General features: G+C 48.6%; 1 protein-coding gene across 4 annotated transcripts; it reads right to left on the bottom strand.

Moving 5' to 3' along the window:
• On the bottom strand, positions 1-25,269 carry GGT7 (gamma-glutamyltransferase 7; the record flags this gene model as incomplete). 4 transcript variants are annotated; one of them, XM_080924681.1, is made up of 15 exons in its annotated part: positions 1-602; positions 4,009-4,108; positions 5,428-5,565; positions 6,288-6,405; positions 6,523-6,672; positions 9,054-9,142; positions 9,289-9,416; positions 10,839-10,926; positions 12,727-12,923; positions 13,198-13,271; positions 13,483-13,550; positions 14,668-14,797; positions 16,032-16,183; positions 16,399-16,634; positions 25,101-25,269. In XM_080924681.1, the coding sequence occupies 15 exons, from the start codon at positions 25,267-25,269 to the stop codon at positions 439-441; spliced, it is 2,001 nt and encodes a 666-aa protein (XP_080780807.1). In that variant the 3' UTR covers positions 1-438. The 4 variants fall into 4 exon arrangements, with proteins under 4 accessions (XP_080780807.1, XP_080780806.1, XP_080780809.1 ...); XM_080924680.1 differs by having other exon boundaries at positions 14,680-14,797; XM_080924682.1 differs by having other exon boundaries at positions 436-602; positions 4,016-4,108; positions 14,680-14,797.
• Positions 25,270-25,721: the final 452 nt, after the last annotated feature.

Genomic DNA, 25,721 nt, shown 5'->3' with positions numbered 1-25,721 from the left:
ATTACCTCTCCCTATAATGGCCAATTTTAAAAAATCCTAGTCACTTAAGAAATGGGGCCAGATACAGGAAAAGGGAGCTGGAAGACAAGGCCTAGGTCAGACCAGTCTGAAGGTGTTGGGGTTGAGAGACCCTTGAGAAGGGTTTGCAAGCACATCCCTAAGCTCAAGGATAGCATGGCTGAGATAGGAGAAGAGACAGACAGACAATCTGACTCCTCAAGGTCCTGCCTGTCTGGTCATGACACTGATGTCATCATTACCACCAAAGGCCTCCTGTTGGAGAATTTTCCAGTTACTCTGGGATAGGGTTTGCTAAGCATCCCTTCTGGCCCCTGATCTGAGGCATCCATGGGGTCCCCCTGAGACCAAACCTGGGAAAAAGAGGGACTCTGGGAACATGCAAAGGCGGGGAGCAGAGATCCCGCCCACCCCGGTGCTCTACAGGATGGTGGCTCCAGCTGCATCTGGGCTCCGAGGGTCCTTCACACCGATGATGAAGTTGTTGGTTCTCCGACTGCCGTGGACCCAGGATAAGACATCTACCTTCTCCACATGGTGACCCCTGGCTTCCAGGAACTCAATCTCTTCCTCAGTGAACTCACCTGCAAACCATCCCCACAGCACACACGCATTAGAGCCCTGACTCAGGGACCTCACTATCAGATCTGAGTCATGGTCTTGGCTGTTTCAACAGCAGGAACCACATGACTTTGCATAAATTGCTTTGCTTCCGTGAGCCTCAGTGTCCTCATGCACACATGGGGTATTATAGAGAAGTACTATATACGTTGTTTCAGGGTTTAAAGGAGATAATACATAGGAGCACTGAGCTTAGAGCCTTGTAATCAGTCAGTGGTCTTAATAAGTAGTTGTTCTTGTTTTGCTTGAGTCAAGAGTCTCTCTATTAAGGAACCCTAGCTGTCCTGGAACTCATTCTGTAGATCAGTCTGGCCTCAAACTTGCAGAGATCCACCCACCTCTGCCTCCTAAGCACAGGGATGAAAGGAGTGTACTATCAATACCCAGCTTAGGCAGGATTCTTAAAAATGCCAAGAGGCCTGGACTCTTATTGCCAAGTGGCCATCCTTACTCATGAGGACTACTGTATGGTCTACTGAATGCTCCCCCAGCCCTGCCTTCTTTACGGCTTTACACAGGAGCCAAAGGGGCTCTTCTCCCACTCAAAACCATCCGACAGCTCTGACAGGTTTTAAATAAAAGTCAAAGTCCACCTAAGCCTTCAGGGCCCACTCGTCCCTTTCTAAAGTCTTTCGAGTTCCTTCTGTTCTCCACTTTGCTTAACTGTTCTGGCCTCACTGGCATCCCTGCCCTCTCTCCAGCCACACTGGCAACCTTGCTGTCTCTCCAGCACAGGCCTTTGAACCCAATATTGTTTCCGTTTAGAATGCTTTCCCCTTGGTAGTCACACAGTTGGCTCTTTACTTCATTCCTGTCCTGGGTCAAAAGGCACATCTTTGAGAATTTTCTGATTATCTAGAATATCAATCTGTTAGGCTTATCCTGCTTTATTTCCTCTTTCTCCTGCGTTTGGAATGGGAGCCTTAGGTAGTCATGGCTGACTTCAGACTCATGGCTGACCTCAGAGTCATGATGTCCCTAGGTAGCCAAGGATGACCTTGAACTTCTGATCCTCCTGCCTCCACCAAGGGCAAGCACCACAAGGTCAACTTTTTATGGTACTGGGGTAGAACCTAGAGCCTCATGTGTTGTGGGCAAGTATCTATCAACTGGCTTCATCCCTATTCATAACCAGCCATTTTATTTTGTTTGTTCTGTTTGGCTTGTTTGAGAGAACATCTCATTGTGTAGCCCTTGCTAGCCTGGAAGTTGCTCTGTAGATCAGGCTGGGCTTGAACTCACAGAGATCTGCCTGCTTCTACCTCTTGAGTGCTGGGATTAAAGACATGCACCAGTAAGCCCTGCTCCCCTCCACCCCCCCCCCCCGAAAAATTATTTACTACCGTTTCTACTGGTTGACTATATCACTTGCCTTAACTTAAGGTTTTTAAATGGCTGGTTGCCTTATTTGTGATTGCTTTCCAGTGTTCATAGAAGGTCAGTACTCACAAAGTTAAGTCTGTATTTGTGAGACTGTGGTTGCTTAACCTCTGGTTTGAGTTCAAATTTTCATCATCTTCAGCCCTGAGCTATATCCACCTCCCCTCACAAGAGCAAATCAGGCTCTAAGTTTCTCCTCAATTGGCTGCTTCTTAACTTAGACCCAATGATAAGCCTTGTTAATATCTCTTCCCTTGTTCCTCCATAAAGGCTTAGTCTTATGTCCCCCAACAGGATGATTTTAGGGGTTCTTTTGAGAAAGCATCATCATCACCATTTTAAATCTATTTATTTGATTTTTTTTTTGAGACAGAGTCTCTCTATTATGTAGTTCTGGCTATCCTGGAATTCACTCGTTAGACCAGGCTGGCCTCAAACTCACAGAGATCTGCCAACCTCTGCTTCCTGAATGCTGAGATTAAAGGCATGCACCATTGTGCCTGGCCACTAGGGGAAAAAAATCCATATTATTGAATGGCATTAAATAACCACATCAGAAATCAATTTCCTTTGTGCTTCACTCTTTGTCCTTTGGATGAAGGCAAGGCCCATGAACTCTAACATTCCCTGAAACTTCTTAAACAGTGAGTGAGAGAGATCCTCTGGGCCTTCTGAAAACAATACCACCCACTACGACCTAAACATACTTGATTTTTAAATAACTCTTCATCATCTATTTGTTGCAAATTATATCATTTTCCTACTTGTGAGCATAAGGTTTATGGTCAAACTACTGATTGACTGTATCTCTCTCCTTAGAGTAAGGGTTTTAATGGCAGGCTGCCTCATTTGTGATTGCTTCCCAGTGTTTACAGAAGGTCAGTACACTGTAAAAGTCACAAAGGTGCCAGGCAACCTCAGGAAACACCTGGTCTCCAGTGCCATTCTTTCTGGGTCTTTCGTAGATTGTCCCTAAAGGCTGCCATCACTACATGCCGAATTCCCACTTCTTCTTTTTTGTTTTTGTTTTTTTTTTTTTTTTTAAAGATTTATTTATCTCATGTATATGACTACACTGCAGTTGTCTTCAGATGGTTGTGAGCCACCATGTGGTTGCTGGGAATTGAACTCAGGACCTCTGGAAGAGTAGTCAGTGCTCTTAACCACTGAGCCACCTCTCCAGCCCCGAATTCCCACTTCTAATTCAAGGCCCAGCTGGTCACCATCTCCATTGTAAAGCTTCCCGAAGTCACTTGCTCATGGCTTCTTAATCTTCAAAATGAAGCTTTGTTCACCAACCTCTGAGGTCCACGATCTGATCCCTGTTCTCTCTGATCTCAATGTCTCCTTGCCCACCCTGGTCACTTTTTATTTCTCAAAAACATGAAACTGAACCCTGCTCCAAGCTCTTGGTACCTGTTTTCTTAGTCTACAGAGCTCTGCCCCAGTTTCTGGTGTGTGTGTGTGTGTGTGTGTGTGTGTGTGTGTGTGTGTGTGTATGGTGGGGAGTAGGGGACCCTTTGTCATTCTTCAGATCTCAGCTTCGATGTCACCAAAGAGAAGCTTATTGCCCTTGTAGGTCCCATTACATCATCCTGCTCTGATGCTTGGCCAAGTTTTTCTTTCTCTATCTTGTGTGTCTCTGATTATTTTTTCTGTCTGCCCGTAAGTGCAGTATCCCTCCACAGCTGGGACAATGCCTGGCACACGGTAGGTATTTATAATATGCTGTTGAATGGAAGTTTGTCAAAAGATAGCTGTATCCCATTTTATAAAGGAGAAAACGAAGTCTCAAAGGCGGAGGCATGGATTTCCTAACACTAGAAGGTCAGGGAATGCCAAGATGGTTCCAATCCCCAGATTTTACATTGGTCCTACCAAAACCTTCTCAAGAAGGATGTTAATGGTGGGCAAGGCAGGGAAACCATGGGAAGAGCCCTTCTCCATCCATCCCTGTGCCCATCCTATGGGAACCTGCTCTGCACTCACTGTCCACCTGCAGGAGGTTGGACTGCAGGTCTGGGTGGAGACGTCCTCGGGCCAGGCTGTCACTGAGGTTCCGGTTCAAGGTCAGGACATTCAGTAGAACCTATGAGCAGGCCAGGAGCAAAACCATCAGAGCTGCCCCATAAACAATGCCTCAAGCTCTCATCCTCTGTCCAAACCCTCTGGTCTTCAGAAAGCTCACACTGAGTTGGTGTATCATCTAAGTCTTGCCACTGCCCTAGGAACAGGTGAGCTGCGGTAGCTGTCCCCATTTTACAGAGGAGGAATCTGAGGGCCACAGAGACTGTGACTCCCCTTCACAGAGTTTATGGAAAAGGCACTGCTAGCACTGGTCTTCTATAGTCCAGCCCAGGGCTGCCTTCCTTCTTCCCGATAAGGCAGGGCTAACAGGGTGGTTCTGAGAACAAACTGGGTAGTTTCATCTCACTGGTTAGGGGCTGGACAGGCTTTGGAACTCAGCTTCCTACCAAATGTGATAGCTGAATGAACTGGGGCCAAGTTCTTAACCTCCCTAAGGTTGTTTCCTTACCTGTAAAATCAAAACAATCATTCCTCCCAGATTTGGGGGAGTTAAAGGGGTTAGCATACACACATACAAACATACATATCACACAAACACATCTTACATACATAGACACATCTCACACATATTTCACACACATACACATTACATACACACAAATATACCACACACACATCACATATATACACCACACACACATCATACACATATACACATTATACACATATACACAAATACACATCATACATCACACATACTATATAGTTTATATATATATGTATGTATGTATATATATATATATATATATCGCACACACCACACATCACACACATACACCACACACACATCATACACACATACACATCACACACACCACAGTGCCTAGTACTAAGTAAGGACTCTGTGATATTGGCTATTGTGATCCACTTCACAGAGGATACTGAGGCTCAAGAGAGGCTAAGTGATTTCCCCAGCATGCCACAGCTGAAGGCTGGCAGCACTTAGGCTGACCTCACGGGATTCTAATTCCAGAGTTAGCTCATCACCTGTCTGGGTGCTCATGGAACTGTTCTGAGGCATTCTGGAGAATAGCAGGAGACCTTCTTTTCAAAAATAAGACCTTACAGAGGCCTGGTGGTCTATTCATATATAGAGTGGGGGATGATGGGATGTGAGGCTTACAGAACACAGGTGGCCCAGATGCCAGGGCCCCATTTTCATTATGAAGCCCAACCAGTACCTCCGTGCCCAGGATAGGGCTGGCACAGTGCAGCATAGCCTGCAATTGCTGGAAAGGCATGGGAAACATGTGGGACGTGGCAGGCCAGGTCACAGCACAGCTCCTGACCACAAAAAATCCATAATGGAGTAGCTCTCACCTGGGTCAGACCACTGAGGCCTCGGGCAGCTCCGTTGGCCCCCAGAGCGAGGTAGGTCCCACAGAGCCCTTCTGCTGGTCGGACTACAGTGGGCAGAAGGAAAGAGAGGGGCCGCTTCCCTGGCTGCACCGAGTTCTCCTGTTGCCAGAGGACAGAGATGAAAAGGAGGATGTAGAATGGAGCAGAGGGGAAGGCCCAGCCCCCCACCTTTCCCACTTCCTTTCTTCTATGTGGTTCCTCAAGTTTGGCTCCTGGGACATGGGCCCCTTCCTGGCAACAATGTGGAACAATGTCTGTGGAATAGGACGTGTTCCAAGGGAAAGGCAAGGGAGAAGCGGAACCACTGAGCTATGATGCCTGTATGGTATTCTAGAGAACAGCAGGAGACAAGACTGAACCAAGAAAAAAACGGCAATGGGAACAGCAGAATTCCCGCAGTGTCCAAAGACCATCTCTGTGTCTTTGCCCTATAGGAAGCTTACAGAGGCAGAAGTGCCGGCTCCAAGCAGGTGGTGTTACCTTGGTCCCTCTTCGGTGTCCCATCACAGATCTGAACACCGTCAGCCCAGTGTCAAGTGATCCTAGTAGCTCTTTAGTGCCAGAAGAAGCCTGAACACTGAATGGGGGTCAGTGGTCTCACTGTCCAGAGAGGAGGCCCGTCTTTCCCTAGCTGCCCTGATATCATGACAGGATGGCACAAAGATTCCTTAGAGCCACCAGCTTCAGATGGGAAGGAAGTGAACATCTCATTTCCTTAAAACAGAAAGCTCTTGAAGGATACAGGGAGGGAGGGGGATCCACAGTACTGTGTGTCCTGCCTAGCCTCAAGGTCCCCGGGGGTGGGGGGTGTGCGACCCTACCAGGCTGGGTGCAGAGTGATTAGCGGTCCTGTTGGGCCAGGAGAAGTCTAGCATCTGGCTGTTGAGAAGGATCCCGGACGGAGTGAGGAGGCCACTTCCAAAAGGCCGGTTCAGGGAGCTGGGGGTAGAAGTGAGGTTGAGCCTATCTGTGGGTGACTTCACACCCACCCAGCCCCTACTTCCATCCTCCTTGGAATGGTCTCCTGTCATTGGTTCTAAGCCTGAGCTGGCGTACCTGACCATGGCCACGATGACGTCATCAGGGCCCATGACCAGCACCTGGGCAGTTGTGGGAGCCCCGTCCAACTCATAGACAGGCAGGAGCGGGGCGGGGGCTGCCTGAGAGTCACTGATGTGGCCCCGGAAGTTGGCGGCCTCCACCTTGCTGGAAAGGGGTTGGTAAAGAAAGGAATACACAAAGGATTTTCATCACATCCTACCAATCTGTGGTATTTATGTGACTGCTTAGGTGACATCTGCCTTCTTCATTGGAGCATTAGCCCACAGAGGGAGACCACACCGCTAAGATGTAGGAAACGCCCAGAAAATAACTATTGTGTGGAACCAGTTTGTTCAGGCATTGTTCAGAATTGAGAGCCAGCCTTTTGTTTTATTTAATGTTCCGATCAAGAGTTACAGTTACTTGGCTAGGTCGGAACTAGAAGGCAGAGCTCCAGGACGGGCTTGGCTATATAGCAAGATCCTATCCCAAAAGGAGGCGGGGAGGGGAAGGGGAACAGGAAGGGAAGAGAAAACTGCAGTGTTATAGCTGAAGAAAGATTTTTGTATATGGGGATCTTTATCTGTTATTAATTTTATTTTATTTATTTATTTTTTTCTGTTTGCAAGGCAAAGAATACATGGTAAGCCCTAGATAGCTGTTTACTGGTGGAATTAGCTGTAATGTTTCATGTAAGCGCAGGCATGTTTTAGAGCTGTAAAGAGCTGAGGAGCTCTCCATTATCAGTGTTATTGTATGCTGGGTTATTTGTGGTGATCAAGAAATGATAAGTTAGGGAGGATTACCAAAGACATTTATTTGGTTTTCAACCGAACAGGCTGGTGACCATGCAGAGTGGGCTCGGGGCTTTGGACAAACGCTGAGCGTTCACACCTCTGCGGAGTGGGCTCGGGGCTTTGGGTGGGAGAGCTGAGTGTCCAAGGCTTGTCCTTGCTGCTTTGATGTTCACTAGTGTTCTTACTTTTGCCTTGTTTCGATAAATGATATTAACGTTTGCTTTTCTTTTTTGAGACAGGATCTCTCTTTTTAGCCCTGGCTGTCTTGGAGCTCTCTATGTAGATTAGAGATCGGCCTGCCTCTGCCTCTAGAATTCTGGTGCCCAGCCTAACTTTTGTTATGGTGTATATACTATGAGTGCATGACATGAAGTACATGTGGAGGTTAGAGGACAGCCATGGCTGTCTGTCCTTACTGTCCACTTTGTCTGAGGTGGGCTCTGGTGTTTCTTCCACTGCATATACCAGGCTAGCTTCTGGGGATTTTATCTCCACCTCCCTCCTTTGCCTTCAGAGGCTACTAGAATTACAGACACCATGCCATGTTTTTATATGGGCTCTGATTTTAACTAAGGTCCCCAGGCTGTGCTGTAAGTAGATCTACCCACTGAGCTACCTCCCCAGTCTCGGTATCTTCAAACTGGCTGCCACAATTAAATGTATTTCATACAGAGCAGCTCACTTTAGCTCAGGTTGACCCACAACTTACTATGTATACAGTTCCAGCTGACCTTGAACTTATGGCAATCCTCCTGCCACGTCCTCCTGAATGCTGGACTAAACAGGCACAAGTCACCAGTGTGATGTTTTGAGGAGGTGTAGACACGCAGAGGAATGGTCAAATCTAACTAACAACTGTGATACTCCACACTTATTTCTGTAGTGAAAAGACCTAACTCTTTAACTATTCAAAATATAATAGCTTGTCATTAACTATGCAAGAGACCTCTGGAACTTATTCCTGCTATCTGCAACTATACATCCCTTTCTCCGAAGCCTCCCAATCACCATCTTTTTGTTTTTAAATTATAAGTTGCTTACAATTTAATTCACAGAGTGGTGTTTGAGTAACAGCGCAAATTTACATTTGCAGTATTTTTGGCTTGCGATTTTCTTGGAACTAGACTGTAAGTCAGGTACAGTAACAGTCAACCCACTCTGACCTTTATGGGCAATTAGTAATAATAAATTGCGTTTATTGCACATTTACTATGTTCCCAGTTAATGTGCAAAATATCTAACATGTCATCTTGTTTCTATACATGTTCTCTTATTGATTTACACGTTATTATCATCAACACCTCACAGAGTGGACACAGTATTGCCAGACTCTTTACATAATCAGACACAGCGAGTTTTAAATTACTTTCCCAGTGTGATAACTAGGAAATATTAAAAGTGGTGGTCTAACAGAGGTGGTCTCACCGAGCATGATCTTACCACCGTGGTGCTGGCAGAGATATAACCGCTCAGAGTTCCCATCACCATCTGCACAGAGACTATTGTATTGCTCTCAGAGTTTTCCTTTTCTACTCAAAGTGGAGGACAGCTGTGTCTGCACAGGTTAGGGTCATGCAAAGGTCCAACGGGCTCATAAGCAGTTGACCAACCCACTCTGCAGACAGGGAAGGTGATGCAGCTAGGGGCACCATGTGTCACACAGAGAGACTTCCCCAGCTTTTTGCCTGATCCCTTCTCCCACATCTCCCCAGATTACTGCAGCACCCAGGGCCATATCCCAGGACAAACCTGAGCATGTCGTCCATGCTCTCAGTGATGGTAGAATCATAGACAGGGTCTCCCAGTCTGCTAGCCAGGGCCAATGCAATCTTCAGGGTCTGAAAACATAGCAGGGATGGGGGAAAGGCTGCCGGGCCCCTCCCAGCACCCCCCCACTTGGGGGAATCCTCAGAACTCAAAGGTGTTTTAGTCCTGCTCCAAAGGAGGTTCCCAAATCCAGGTGAGATGGAAGAGCGAGCCTTACCTCGGCTACCCAGTGAAGCGCTTGTTCACGGGATACCAGGCTGGTGAGGTTGAAGCCCTCCAGGATGTTGAGCGCACTGATAAGGGCAGGGCCTGTGTGTGGGGGTGGGGGACTGAGAACCAGGTGGCCTGAAAGGATAGGAAATGACCAGATAGCAGGAGAGGGGTCAAGTCATCTTCAAGAACACATCTCATATGCGCACCTCACAATTACACATACACAGTGACAGCCCCTATCAGACCAGAAAAAGAACCGCTCAAGAGGTGAAGGGACCCACGGAAGGTCACATGCTCGCCAACCAACGACCAAATGTCTATAGAATCCTGGTTTGCTCTGAACTTCCTTCAAACCCTCTCACAGGTCGGGAACTGCTCATGGGCTCTGATGGTTCCACTCAACCTGAGCCATCTTGGGAGCAGCATCCTTTTCTTCCTACTTAGTCATTCTGCGGTTGGACATTAAAAGACTCAGAACACCACTGAGAACACGGAAACACCGAAGACACGGAACACTAGCAGTAATAACTGACGAATCTAGTCAACGCTTTTCTATAGGGACAGAAACCGAGGCACACGAATCGACCGGGCTAGGATTATAGGCGGTCAGGTGAACCTATAGCACTCGAGGCACTGGATGGCTGAGACAAAAAAAAATCCGCCATGGATTTAGTGTCCACTGTGGTCAAGGTGATACTGTGTCATCAAGCTCTAGTGGGCATCCTGTTACTGTCTCCACCTTACAGAGGGATCCAAGGCTCGAAGTGGGAAGGGCAGGGAAGAGGCGCACACCTGATGCTCACCTAGGCCTTCCTGACCCAAAGCTACATTCTTTGCTCTGTGTCATATACTACTCCCTCTAGATGAGGACCAGGAAGACAGGAGCCTGGAAACAAACTGAGAGGAGGCCTCGCCCAGGGCTCGAGGTAACCTGTCCTTCCTAGGGAGGAAAGAACCTAAGAATTCCCAAGAGACCTAGCACATCGCACCTTGGAGTCAGCACATATAAACTGCATTCATGCCACAGGCTTGGCTTTCTAAGTTTCTGATTGGTTCCTGAATTGTTCCGTTCCTCCTTAGGTCTCAACTGTCTTTTACGGACAATGACGGGCAAATCTGTGGCTGTGTTAAAGGACTTGTTCTGCCCTTAGATGGACTTTGGTCTCAAAATTTCTTAGGAAGCTCACAGTTCAATGAGAAGGGAGCTGGAGGACAGAGTTAAGGCAACACAGAACCCAAGTCAAGGAAACCTAAGACGTAGCTCGGTGATGGGGAATTTGTCCTAATTCCCAGCACTATTAAAAAAAAAAACAAATAAATAACAAATCCCCAAGCAACAAAAGAAAAAGCCATGTCCAAACCCCCAAACCTCTAGGTCTTAGACGTTGTGCCCCCAACATCCTAATCACGAACTGACCAATGACTGCCCAGGGAGCTCATTGCCTCTGTTTATCTCCTGTGACAGGGAGAGGGGTCTCCAGGCCAAAAAGATGTGGCCATGAACTAGAAAGCTTCTCCAGAGTGGGGCCCCTTAGGAGCTGGGGGAGAGGTCACCTCGGTACACGCCACACACAGGCTTCTCCGTGAGAGCACTGTAGTTGGTGAAGTCCTCCTCGGTTATGACACCCCCTGCACGCTGAGCCTAGAGGGGAGAGAATCACCATTCATCCCCGTGAGCATGCGAGGGTGGCCCCATGCCACATGTATCAACCGCAAGCGAGCCCTTTACAACTTGTGTTTCTTCTATAACCTTTCGGGATCCCATCAGCCCAAGGGAAAAGGAGGCAGAGGAAATTACCTCGTACATAAGAATTATTAAAGCTAGCTACATGGTGGTGGTGCGCACACCTTTAACCCCGGGAGGCAGCGGCAGGTGGGTCTCTGAGTTCGAGGCCAGCCTGATCTACAAAGCGAGTTCTAGGACAGGCAGGGCTCCACAGAGAAACCAAACAAGAACAAGAACAATTAAAAAAAAAAAAAACAAAAAACAAAAAACCCATCTGGCATTTTACTATAATTAACTAAAGACACAACAGGGCTGAGGGTATACCTCAGTGGTAGACTGCCTGTCTAGTATGCTCAGAGCCCTAGGTTTGACCTATAGGTTGGCCTTCCTCTACAGTCAGATTACTACAGAACTATGGACTTGGAATGACTGGGCAGGACTGACCCACCCTATTCAACATGACTGACCACTCTTCCCTGACCAATGCGCCAATCTTTGCACCAATCTTGTACAAATCAGTGTGTGCACTCCATGCCAGCAGTGCATTCATGGTTAATCTTTTCAAATTGATTTTAAATTATTTTATTATTCTAGCATACAGGTGTTGTGGGGTGTTTTGTCTGTAAGTATGTTGCGCACCACATACATGCAGGGCCCGTAGAGGCCAGAAGAGGACATCAGATCCCCCAGGAACTGTAGTTGCAGCTGGCTGTGGGTGTGGGGAAGCAAACCTGGCCCTCTAGAGAAGCAGCCTGTGCTCTTCACTACTGAGCCATTTCTCCGGCCCCAGGCCAATTTTAAATTAGTATTACCACAATCAGTTTTTTCTATACTTTCTAGTATAAAACTTTAGACTTATCTGCCCTTAGGGAACTACCCATTGAGTTTCTTGACTAGTATATAGTTATGTGTCTGGTAGATTAATAAAACACAGTGACCAGTAAGGAGGGTGCACTTCATGGCAGACCTATGTAATCCCCACAGTATAAGACAGTGGCTTAGCTAAATGTCACCTCTGTATAACACAACTCGACAACATTCTCTGTACCCATTATTACCCCCAGACTAAGCCTCTTTGGAGTTAGGAGTAACCCCTTGTGTCAGTCTCCTATGTCAATATCACTATCAGCTCTTGGAACATCCCAGACAGAGCAGGGAAGAGTCGAGAACCAGGGGAACTGAGACCTGAGCTGGGTTTCCTGGGAAGAAATAGACCCAACACCTACACATCTGGCCCCAGGCCTGAGAACACACATCTGGCCCCAGCCCTGAGAACACACATCTGGCCCCAGCCCTGAGAACACACATCTGGCCCCAGCCCTGAGAACACACACACATCTGGCCCCAGCCCTGAGAACACACATCTGGCCCCAGCCCTGAGAACACACATCTGGCCCCAGCCCTGAGAACACACATCTGGCCCCAGCCCTGAGAACACACATCTGGCCCCAGCCCTGAGAACACACATCTGGCCCCAGCCCTGAGAACACACATCTGGCCCCAGCCCTGAGAACACACATCTGTCCCCAGGTTCCTCATGTCACAGAGAAGACAGTGCTTCTTGTCCTTAGTAATCACTGGTCTGACGTCTATCGCCAGAGGTTAATTTTGTTTACGAAGCACACAACCAGAAACTATGTACGTAAAAGATAAAGGGTGGTGGTGTCTTTGCCATACGGGCACTGTGAATACCCCACCTCCCCCTGTCACACTCACCTCAGCCACCATCTCCAGTGTGAGGTTGCCACCATTGTAGAAGGCAGCGGGGCCAGAGATGCCAAGTATTTCCAGCACCTCAGCTAGATCAGGCCGTCTCAGCAGGGAGCCAGGCAAAGGTAGATGGCCCAATGGCAGGAAAGTCTCCAGGAAGCGATCAGATGCATTGGGAGGCAGCTGCTCAGCCAAGGCATGAGCTGGGGGGGGGGGGGGGTGGGGGGGGATGGTTGAGAGGCTGGGTGGGTGGTGCCCAGATTGGACTTGATGGTTTGGGTGGAAGAGAGTGAGAAGTGACTGGCTCTGAGCTCCCAGAAGCCTGTCCTCTCACCGGAGGCTGCCTCCAGGGAAGAGTGGGATGGGAGGAAGACTGAAGTGCAAATTGGAAAAAAAGCACCCCTTTGCTTGGGGCCCAAATCTCAAGGCCTCCCCATTAACCTTGTTCGTTCCCCCCTACCTCCAGGCCCCACTGACCTAGATCATGGGTCACGTTGAAGCCATCTTGGGCCACAGCTGCTGCGAAGGCCAGGACTTGGGACCAGGGCAGCCTGAGGGGGCCGGAGAGCAGGGGGTGGAGGAGGTCCTGGGGGGAGGAGGAGGGGTCCTGGGGGAAGGGGGGTTCCTGGGAAGGAGAATCCTGGCAAGGGAAGGGGATATTAGGAAGGGGAGTTGGGAAGGAAAGAATCCAGGAGGACAGGAACAGGCCACCCAGGGAAGGAAGTAGGCAGAGACTCCTGGTCCCCAGGGGAGGGTCTTTACCTGCCAAAGAGCTGGTGAGCTTCATGTAGCCCTTTCACCATTCCGGGGACCCCCACCAAGAGCCCAGGCTGGGCGAGGCGGGCAGGCGAGGGAGAGAGGAGACCAGGTCACTGGAAGGGGGGGGCTGGGCTGAACTCCGCAGAGCCCCAAGCCAGGAATGGCTGGCACAGGGGAAAGACAGGCCAAGTATCCCAGGAGATGGGCAGGCTTTCCCCAGGGGGTACCTCTCCCTCACCCCTGACTTCTATGCAAATGTAGAAAGGTCTCCCATAGTTAAGGGGTTTGATAAATTAAGTGAACCCTTCCAAAAGCCAGGGCACAAACTTTCTAGGTAGAATCACTTCACACCGGGTAATAGGTACCCTTGTCTTTTTAAGTGGGGCACAAAGGACCTCAGTTTAGCCAGTTTACCTTCATGCCACCATTACCTGCACTGTGATAACTCAGGGGTGTGTTTGGTTTTGGCCATGGCACTAAATGCCTACTTTCCCAGGTTACTGCCTTTCCTCCTGTGCTCTCTATAAATAGTGAGTTTGCCTCTAGCATTTCTTTCCCCCAGTATGACAAAGCCTAAGAAAGTTAGAGTCATCAGTCTTAGAGTGAGATAGAGGAGTTTGTTTACTTTGGGATTCTCTGTGTAGCTCTGGCTGTCTAGACCAGCATGGCCTTGAACTCAGAGCTCTTCTGCCTCAGCTTCCCAAGTGCCTGGACGAGAGGTGAGCTCAGAGAGGTGACTTTTATCACACCTGAGTGATATCTTAGGGTACTCAAAGGTAAGGCTGTCAGAGAAAAAAGATGTGGGAGTCTAATCTGTTAGTAGTCATTCAATTTTGTTTTGTGCATTTTGCTTTCCTTTTAAGATTATATTTTATTTATTAACTAGTGTGTGTGCACGAGTATGTGCATGTAACCATGATATGGGTGTGTGAAGAGCAGAAGAGAACTTGTAGGAACCCGTCTCTCTACTATGTGGGTCATGGACACTAGACTTAGGTCATCAGGCTTAGTGACAAATGCCAGCACCAACGGGTCCTTGTTCGTTATTTTAAATTGTGTAGCTAAGAGCATTCTGCTCAACTCATTTTGCTACTCCATAGTAAATACGGAGCACATTAATGGCCAGGTTAGCAGAAGGGAATGAAGGAGACCTCCCCCTCCCCCTCCTCCTGGACCCTCCCTTCTCCCCAGGGTCCCCACCTTGGTATCCCAGGATCTCTGCAGGGCCTCTTCTCTGAGGGCCCCGGGTGCAGACTCCCGGAAATCAATGAGGTGGCTCTCGTTCCGTCGGATGTCGTGCACAAGCATCACGCCCCCACTGGGAAAGACACAGAGAGTGGAAACTGAGGAGAACTTGCCACCCTTCTGAAAGATTCAGCGACCACTCCCTTAATCCCCCGTGGGAAGGTTGTAGGCTGTCGGCCACACTGGGTCAGACATTGGAGCCCCCTCCCCAGCAGGAATTCAAAAACTCAGCCACACTACAAAGGGTGAAACCTAGGAGGTGGGGAGCCCAGGTTACTGGAGACTTTAATCCCTGATTAAGAAAAATGCAGGAGACTGGGGGAACAGGCTGTTCTGTCCCCTCCCTAGAGCGGAGATGGACCCCTGCCAGCTTCCTGCACCTGCCTACTTGGTACACCCCCTCTTCCCCCCAGGGCTGGATTATGTAAGGAAAAACCCCCTGTGAGAGGCCAGAAGGGGGAATTTCATTGGTAGGACCTGGAGGGTTGGTCCTACCAAGAGAATGATTTTTGTCAGCCTGTTCCTTCTGTGTGGCATATTTGCATCTGGGAGGGGGGGGGTGGCAAAATTAAATGCGTGCAGCTAAGTAACAAAATAAACAAAGCAGAGCGGATAAATAACAAGGTGGCTGGAATTACAGCAAAGTGGCCAGCACCCTGACCTACCACGGGAAACACTCTGCTCAACTTCAGACACCTGCAGCCGCATGGGAATGTGGGCTACATGTTACCAGATTTCCTGATTGTCCCTGAGAGGTTAGCTGTTAGCAATCTGGATTTTTATGGAAACCGTCAACATTTTAACAACACAACAGCAAGCTTTTTTTTTTTTTTTTTTTAGATATGCAAACCAAACTAGCCTAGGTGCTGGGTCTGACTTTAAAATGTCCATTTTGTAGTCTTGGTTTTAAGAACTCAGCCTGGGGTGTATTTTCTGTGGACGAGGCCCACAGTTTTCATTAGAGTCACGGGGATTTGTGAACCTGGAAGTTGGAGCCTTTTTGCCTTAACTGATACCCCATTGCTTCCCGTGCACCTCATCTTACACATCACAGAACTTCTCTCCTTGGTGGAAAACCATGGAAGCTTCTGAACACACCTCCGTATCTTCCATATGGTCTGCAATTTGGACTCCATCAAAGGAGGAAGAGTGAAGCTGACCATTGAGAGAGAAAACGCTAGGAGTGTAATCCCACCTTCGCCTTAAGCTCAAACCTAGAGAAACCTGCAGCCAGGCCCAGAGATCAGGAGACAAGAAGTAGGCCTGAGGGACCCAGGCCTCCACCAAGTCCTTACCCAGCTCCTTACCCGCCCAGGCCAGAGCTGTGTGGAGCCACTATTCCCAAACACAAGGCTGCTGCCACCGCTGCATCCACAGAAGAGCCCTGTTTACTGAGCACCTCCATGCCCAGCGCCGTGCAACGGGAGGCATCGGTCACCACAGCGCCCTGCTGGAAGATCTAGGGGCAAGAGAAGAGCAGACCAGTAGGGCCCTCCACCACCCTCACGCACCTCCATTACTAGAACCTCTCTCTTCCTGTCCCCTTGTCTTGAGCCACTTCCTTCCTCTTCCCTTCCCACTTCCTGGCAGCCTCCCACCACCCCAGCCATTCAATCCCCATCTCCCTCTCACCCCCTTCACCCAAGTGCCCTTCTGCCCATCTGCTCCCCTCACCTGGGGATCCCCGAAGTATATTTGCATGACCAGCGCCACGGTGACACCCGTGGCGAAAGTGAGGCAGGCGGTGACGATGACCGTGAGCCCGTCCTGGCGGCAGGAACACTCGGCCGCTGCAGCTGAGAATGGGTCCTTGCGGGTCTCGCGAAGTGGTGACCCGTCCTGGCTGCCCATCTCCGACGACGACGAAGGCAGCCGCTGAAGCCGGGCAGACTTCAGGAAGGAGTCTGGGTCTGTGGAGAGGCTGGGCGTCTGTCTGGCAGCCTCCTACCAGGCCCTGTGACCCTCAGGGCTGGGCGTTCCACACACCCCTCTGCCCCGCCCATCGCACAAACCCCACTGCCCTGCACCGCTCAGTTTTCCTCCACTCCAGCAGACCGTGGGGGCCGCAGGACGCCAGTCCCCAGGTGGAAAAAGACCTCAAACTGGCCTCAGAAATGTTGGGCTCCACCTCTGGTGAATACCCAGTCCAAGTTCCATGAGTCTGAGAAGAGCCAGGAATTCGTGAGGGTGATCAGCCTCCCCTGGAAACCTTATCCTGTCCTAGCTGGTATCAGCCTTCAGGACAAGGATATGAGCCAATTGCCTTGGCTTCCAGCCTTGCTCCACGCATCCATTCAGCAACCGAAAACGAGAGCCTACTATATGTCTGGCCCTAAACTACAGTAGATAATCGCCACCTTTGTAGATGGTCTCAGGCCGATGGAGGAAAAGGAAATTAAAGTAAATACATTGTGGTGGATGTTATAAAATGCATGTGTCGGCTCAGTCTGCAAGCACGAGGACCTGAGTTCAACTCCCCAGCACCCACCATTTTAGCTCCTGACACCATTGTGGGGCATTACAGGGTTGAACCTGAAAACTAGCTCCTCGGCCATTCTAGCCGGAGAAGCCAGCAAGAGACAGACTAAAGGCAATAAGGCTGAGAGCAAAAGGGGGAAGACACCAAGGTTCTACAATGGGCCCGCCTCCATACATGCTCCCATGAGCAAGTGCGTGCTCGTGCAGGCTTGTGCTCGAGTACACACACACACACACACCTCACACACACACATTCCCACACATATAACTTAAAAAAACCACACCCCACCCATACACACACTCCCCTACAAGACTCTCCCCATATTCATATCCTGCCCCCCCCCCACACACACACACTCTCCCCAGAGCATGAATGAAATATGATGTCAAAAGGGAAACTACTTACGAGGGAAATCAGGGAAGGGCCTCACGAGGAAGTGACTTCCCAACTGAGAATGAAGGGACAAGAAAGAGCTGCCACCAAGAGAGAACATCTATGTATAGAGTGTTCCAGGAAGAGAGAATAAATAGCAGGTTCAAAGGCCCTAATGTTAGGAATGAGTTTGACATTTGAAAGAAATAACAGGTCTGGTGGCTCTGGTGTGGCAGCAAAAGAGGCGGAAAAAGCCAGTCAGAGTGGACACCAGTCCTATATATTGGTCCTATGGACACTGAGAAGTTGGACTTGACCTTTTCCTTAGAGGCCACTCGTGAGTTGTGAGACTGAAGCAATCTGCGATGGTTTGAGTAAGAATGGCTCCCAAAGGCTCATACATCTTTTGAAAAGATAAGGAGGTGTGGCCCTGTTGGAGAAATATGTCATTGAGGATATCCAGATAGAGGACTTTCAGCTACTTCTCCAGCACCACATCTGCTGGGACGCTGCCATGCTCCCTGCCCTGATCATAATGGACTAACCCCCCGGAACTGTAAGCCAGCCCTAATTAAATGCTTTCTTTTCTAAGAGTTGCCGAGGTCACGGTGTCTCTTCACAGCAGTAGAGCACTGACTAAGACACCATCTGGTTTGTGTTTTCATAGGTTCCCTCTGGCCGCCGTGTGAAGAGCAGACTGCAAGAAAACAAGAGTGGAGGCGAGGGAGCGTTGGAAGCCATTTGTGGATAACTCACTCCAAGCCGTGAGCCTCATCTTCTTCATCCTAACAACACAGCTAAGCCCTGACACGATGTGTGTGTGTGTGTGTGTGTGTGTGTGTGTGTGTGTGTATTCCATGAAGTGATGTACCCATGTAAGATGCTAGGCAGGGCTATGCACCCCTGTAAGTCCAGCACTGTGTGACAGAGACAGGTCAATCCTGAGAGCTAGCTTCCCAGCCAGGAAAAGGCCAGCTGCTGGTTCAGTGCTGGACTGTCTCAAGGGATGAGGGAGAGACTGTAGGAAGATGCAGGCCTTACTCTGGCTCCTCACACACCTCTTACCCAAGGAGAAGACTCCTCTGGGTGCCATTACTCTGAACCCACTCCCCAATGACCTAAGAGGTCTAGATATTTGTGAACAAGGAGGTAAGAGGATGACTTTAATGCCTTACTTAATGTATACACAATAAATTCTTACAAGTTTAAAACATTTGAGTGATTTTATTAAAATTTGACTGCCATATTTTTCATGTTTACTTGTTAAAAATCCAAGGTCTCTGACTTATTTAAGGATATTTGAGGACCTCCATAACTCACACCTCCTCCATCTTTTATGTAAATGAGAAATCACAAACAGCTGGGCAGTGGTGTCGAACACCTTTAATTCCAGCAGACAAATGCACTTTTTTAAATCCCAGAGTCAGAAGCAGACAGATCTCTGTGAGTTTGAGGCCAACCTGGTCTACAGAGTGAGTTCCATGACAGCCAAGGCTACATGGAGAAACCCTGGCTCAAACAAAAGAAAATCACATAATAAATAAAACGATCTGTGCAAAATTATTAGAATGCATTTAAAGTGGTCACTTGTAGGAAAATATACTTTAGGTGGGAATTAGGTAATTACATGTTTTGACTGAAAAAAAAATCTACTTTCATTTTTATTTACTGTGTGTGTGTGTTTGTGAGACACTCAGCTCTAGCTGACTTTGAACTTCCTAAGTAGCCCAGGCTGGCCTCTAACTTGAGGCAATCTACCTGTCTTTACCTCCCAAGTACTGTGAGTGCACGTGTGAGACACCATGCCTGATGTGTGTGCGTGTGTGTGTGTGTGTGTGTGTGTGTGTGTGTGTGTGTAGAGAGAGAGAGAGAGAGAGAGAAAGAGAGAGAGGGAGAGAGCATCAGAGACAAAGGCAGAGAGACAGACACAGAATAGAGAGGCATGTCTGTCAGCAAATGCAACATCAGACAGTTTTCTGAGGCTGCTTCTCTCCTTTCCCCTTGTTGAGACAGAGGCTCTCTTCTTGTTTCTACTGCTTTTCCCACCCTAAGCTAGACGGCTGGCAAGCTTCCAGACAATTCTTCTGTGTCTGCCTCCTATCTTACTGAAGGACTTTTGGGATTAGAGATTCGAACCACCACATCTGGCTTTTAATGGGTTTGGCGGGGTAAGCCATCAGGTTCGCATGGCAAGTGCCTTTGCCTATTGACACATCTCCACAGCCCTGTCCCTTTCTAATTTCATCTCTTTCTGTATGTGTGCACTTGAGTTTACACATGCATTGCTTGTGTGTGTGCAAGTGTGCACACATGCCCAGCCGTGGAGAGAGGACACCTTGCAGAAGTTGGTTCTCTCCTTCCACCATATGGATCCTGGTCTTGAACTCAGGATGCCAAGCTTCATGCCATTTGGCTGGCAGCATACCCAGCTTTTGTTAATGTGGGCTCCAATTGAGCTAGCTCTTCAGCATTTATACTTCTCTAAAGTTTCTAACATATATACTTTAAAATAAAAATCTAAAACTACACAGAAATAAGAATTGGAGGACGGCTGGATATGGTGGTGCACACCTTTAATCCCAACACTCAGGAGGTAGAGACAGGTTGATCTCTGAGTTCGAGGCCAGCCTGGTCTACACAGTAAGTTCCAGGACAGCCAGAGTTTCATAGAAAGAGACCCTGTTTCCCTTGCCAAAAAGAATTGGAGGATAAGACTGGAAAACTGGCTCTGAGGCTAAGAGTGTGTGCGGTTCTTGCTGAGAACCGGAGTTCAGTTCCCAGAACCTATGCTGGGTGGTTCGTAAATGTCCATAGCTATAGCTCCGGGGATCTGACACCTCTGGCCTCTATGCGTGGGCACTGTACGCAATACAGATACCACACACACACATAATTAAAGATAAAAATAAAATGGAAGATAGATTGAGCATGGTGGCACATGCTTTTACTTGCAGCACTCTGAGGGCAGAGGCAGGAGATCTCTGAATTCAAGGCCAGCCTGGTCTACAGAGTGAGTTTCAGGACAGTCAGGGCTACACAGGGAAACACTGCCTTGGGGGGAAAAAATAGAGAAGGGGACTTTTACTTCCAATATTTTATTTTGCTTTTACATTAAGCAAATAATACGGAATTTGCTTTTTAATTCTTTCGATTTTTACATATCTTATTGTAGTTACATGCATTTTGGCCACATACATATCTGTACATTATATGTATGCCTGATGCCCTGTTTTTAACTTTTTATTTTTTAAAAACAGCTTGTCAGGCTGGCCGGAGAGTTGGCCCAGAGGTTAAGCGGAGTACTGCCTGATCTTCAAGAAGGGCTGGGTTTGATTTCCAGCACCCATGTCAAGATTCACAAGGGTCTGTAACTACTGTTCCAGGGAATCCAATGCCCTCTTCTAACCTTCCTTGGACACTTCATGCATGTGGTGCATAGATGTGCAGGTAAAACACCCACGCACATAAAATACTAAAATACTTTCCAAAAAGTTTGTTATCCTTAGATAACCATGCTATGCTTAGATAATCATACTTATCTCTAAACCTCGACATCGTGACAGTCTGTAGATGAGAAATCATTTTTTAAAAAAAGTTAAATATCCACTGTGGATACAAGACCCTCCTAGACCCTTAGAAGTGTCAAAAGAAGGGCAAAAGGGACTTTGAACTTTTGTTTACTTATTGTAGGAGGTGTGTGTGTGTGTGTATGTGTGTAAGAGAGAGAGAGAGAGAGAGATCTGATGTGTATTCACAGACATGTATGTTCTTGCATGTAACTTCAGGCACTCAAGCATGTGTGGAAGTTAGCGGACAGCTTGGGCATTAATTAGCCCTGGTCTTCCATCTTGCTTGAGACAGTCTTGTTTGCAGCTGTGTGCACCAGGCTAGCTAGCCTCTGTGCTGCCGAGTCCCTGGCTCCATCTCCCATCGCACTGTAGAAGCACTGCCATGCCTAGCTTTTGAGATGGGTTCTGGAGATCTGAGCTAAGGTGCACACACTTGGACAACACCCTGCTGACACACTAGGTGTTTTTCATTTTCATGAGCTGGGCTCTGCTTTTCTCATTTTACAGATGAAGAAGCTGAGGCTAAGTGGTCCCGTCTGTCTACAGCCACAACACGAATAAGTGGGAAAATGGAGGCCTTGATGTCACCTTTCTGTGTCACTTGATGTCACCTTTCTGTGTCACTTGATGGCCTCCTTTCTACTGACTCACGTGGCACTGGCAGCTATTTCTAACCCCCAAAACCATTGCAGTGAGCTGGGTGAGTGTGGTGGCTCACATCTGTGATTCCTGCACTTGGAAAGTGGAAGCTGAAGGGTCAGGTGATCAAAGCTTGCCTGGGATAAAAAGAGACCTTGTATCAAAAAAAAAAAAAAAAAAAAAAAAAATCGAATAAGTAAAAATCCAACCTTACTAGCCAATTTTAGTTTCTGTTTCCAGGTACTTGGCTTAAATGGCCCCGCCACAACTAGATCATTTAAGATTATCCAACATATCAAGTTACTCATCTATTAGCAAAATTACATACTGAGTAAAAGTATCAAAAATGGGGGGGGGGGGGTCTTGAGTATATATTATGTGCCCTGCATGAATAGTAGAACAACAATCCCATTGATAAAAGCAAGAGTGGCATACGGGGAAAATTTGGTTTGGGAACAGAAGAAAAAAGTTTATTAGAGACGGACTTGTGGCTGGAACTTATAATCCTAACACTCAGCAGGCTGAAGTATCCAGACCGAAACAAGTTTGAGGCCAGTGTGGGTTGAAATAGTGAGTTCCAGGCCAGCCTGAGCTACAGAGTAAGATCTCAGTCTCGAAGCAAAGACCCGGTGTGCTTTCAGAGACAGGTGGGTTTCGTTTTGATTATGCCGAGTTAGTGAGTCACAAGTCATCGCTGTCTCAGAGTAGCCAGTCAAAAACTGTACTTTTCTTTCTCTTTCATGTTTTTTCCCCCCAAATACAGGTTATAACACATCCTAGGCTGGACTTGAACTCTCTTGAAGGGGAGATTCTTGAACTTGGGGTGACATGGCCGGAAGTTCGGAGTGGTGCGTGAACTTGAAGTGAGGGCAGCAGCAGGAAGTACAGCTGTGTGGTTTAGGAGTCACACAGGTGTGGCAGGTGCCTGGCATGGTGATCAGATGGGATTTAGGAGATTCTCAGGAGGGAGGATATAGAAAACCAGGTCACATTTTGAAAGTGAGAAGAGGAAGACATTCAAAGGGAGAGACTCTGGACATCTACTCTGGATTTGGAAGGACGGTGCCCCTCACTGAGAATAGCGCTGCACAAAAAGGAAGCATGTGAGGAAGACTTGCTGATTTCCGCATAGAAGGTTGAAGGTTGGGTATCTACAAGATACCTAGAGGCTAATGCTTGGAAGAGGAAGGCTCGAATGGCTTCCGTGTGTACGAAAGGAAGCATTTCCTAACTTTGGAGTGGTCACTGACGAGCTAGCTCTCTTTTCTCCAGAGCCTGCCGTGGGGTGTGTGGCACTTGATTTTGGAGAATTCCGGGCTACAGGCTAGCCAGGCACAAACAACCAAGGTCCGGCGAAGAACACAGAGCAGTGCCACTAGGTGGCACTACCAGGCTGCAAATATAGAAGGTCATGTCAGCTTACAAGCTGGTCTAGCTGGACCAAAATGAGTCTTGGGACTTGGAAACAGGCCTAGATGACATGGCATCAAAATGCTTATACTGTTGTGACAGCAAGGCCACCAAATCAAGTCCTGAGAACCTTAGTGTACACCCTTGTGGTAAGGTTTAGGTTCCTGGGAGCTCAGGTAACCAGTCTCTAGGCTGAATTTCTAGGCAAGTGTTCTACCACTGAGCTATCTCCCCAGCCCCTCTCTGTTGAATTTCTACCCACATCAGGATGCAGCCTACACTGAACTCCCCCAAAGCATTCCTGAGATTTGGAAACTCAATTCCCTATCATTACTTCGTCTTGGCACCTTCTCTCTTTCATCTCTTCATTCAATAATTATTTACTGAGTACCCAACACTTTGCTGAATGCTGGAGAAATATAAGTGAATAAAAAGGCCACAATCCCTGCCCTCAGAGGCCTCATGACATGCAGAAGAAGAAGAGAAAAAAAAAAAAAAAAAAACTCACTGCCAAAATAAATAACCACAGGCTTTTTATAAAGCGATGACTTTAACAAGGGGCCAGAAGAAGACAGGTCAAAGGTTCCACTCTGTTATTTAGGACAGATGGATATCCTTTGTTGAGGTAGAGGAGAAAAGGAAAGCTCAGTCCAGGGTAGGCACACCTACTATACTATGAGTCACAACTGCACTGCTCTTGATCTCTGAATAGAAAATGCAGACTGGCCAGGTCGCCAGTGTCAATAGACGACCACAAGGCTGGTCCCACATCTTCTATCTCCAACGCTACCAGCCCCGCAAGAAAATTAGTTTTGAAAGGACCCAAAGTCTCCACACCCCATTCTCACACCCATCACAGGTAAGGTGAGACCCAGTCAGGTTGGTGGGATCTGGCGGTCAGAAAGCAGGGGAGAGGCTTTCCATTTGCCAGGACAGGAGTGACAAACGGAAGAGCCAGGCTAGAAAGAGCCGGAGCAGCATCCTTCAGTACAGAAAGGGAGAAAGCTCAAGTGCAGGCACCACCAGGAGGAAGTCAGAGAGGGAAGCAGAAGACTGCTCTAATGCCAGGAAGTGACGTTGAGGGAAAGAGGGCAGAGGGATGCAGGGTAAAGAACGGAGGGGAGCACAGAGCTGGACCACATGGACAGGAGAGACAGCAATAGGGAGGAAAGCCCGGCTTCCTTCCCAACCTCCATCTCCTTCAGTTTCTGCAGAGGGCTGAGGACACGGATCTTGCTGCTGACCAGAAGCTCCTACCAACCTGACTAACATCTGGGCCAGATCCACATCTCTGGAAGGGGTAGGGTAATCCACAGAACGGCAAAGGCACAGTCGTCCCCAAGGACTTTGAGAGGTCATGCGGTCCATCCCCTCGTTTCCCAATACCCAGAATTCCCAGACAGAGAGGAATCCTATTTTCTTTACCCTTCTCTGGATTCTCAGCTCTTCTCCGGACACTCTGCTTCCCATAATCCCTGGCTATGGAGAAGTTCTCCTTAAGGTCTAGACTCCATCCCGCCTGCTGCAGTCTCCTACTTGGTTTCTTCTATCCTGTCCTCTGTGGCTAGAGAAAAGCCTTTACTAGGTGACCACAGCTGTTCTATAGGCTCACCCTTCCAGCATCCCTTCCTTCTCAATCGGTTCTTCGTAAAAGGTAATCAAAATCCCTCCTGCTGCAGTCCTTACATCCCCTCCCATGTCGCATCCTACGCCTCTCAGGCAAAAATACCCCTTTCCCCACCAGTTAACAGGGCTGAGGGAGAAGGGGAGAGGTCCAGGATGCAGAGGATGAATGAAGGAGATAGGAGAATGGAAAAGAATGCTCCGAACACAAGAAGGAGGACCCGGACACCAGCCCCCACCCTCACCCCCCAAGGGGGGGCATGGATAGGACCAGAGGGCCTCACCAGTATCCGGGTCTCCCAGGAAGGCATCCTCGTCCTTACGGCCCCTCAGCGGGGCCGCAGGCGCTGGCTCATCCTCGGGCAGTCTCGGGAAGCTGGTGATGCTCATGTAGTCCACTGGTGAGTAGGCGCCTAGGGCGCTCTCCTGGCTAGCCTCGTTCTCTGCCGCCATCCTCGCCCTAACCCCCAGCAGCGCAGCGCCTGCCGGAAGTGGCAGTGAAGAGGGGGGTGCGAGGGCGGAGGGCGGGGTCTGAGCTCCTGGACAGCCGGGAGGGGGCGCCCCCACCCTCAGCAATGTCCTAGTCTGACTCGCCCCCGCCTGCTTAAAGTCTACTGCTCGCAGCCTGCAGGCAGGTCAGGAGGATGGGAGCCCAGAGGGCAGTGGAAGGTTGCCAGGAGGACGATGCTACTCTCCGATCCTCAAACAATCCCTGGTCCTTCCTCCATCCAGTCCGAATCCAGCTCAGATTCCATACGCTCCTAGGACCACACAAACTGACTTTGGAGCGCAAATTTCCCCTTGACTTCAGATCTTCTGAACACTCACTCTTTGGACCCCAAATATCTCTGTGGTCGCCAAGATTCTCCTCTTCGGATCTCAAACTACTCGCCCAACCCCTCTCA

Source organism: Micromys minutus (assembly GCF_963924665.1).
Source record: "Micromys minutus genome assembly, chromosome: 11".
Lineage (NCBI taxonomy): Eukaryota > Metazoa > Chordata > Mammalia > Rodentia > Muridae > Micromys > Micromys minutus.
The sequence above is the reverse complement of the archived record's forward strand: the minus strand, read 5'-3'. Positions and strand labels throughout refer to the sequence as shown.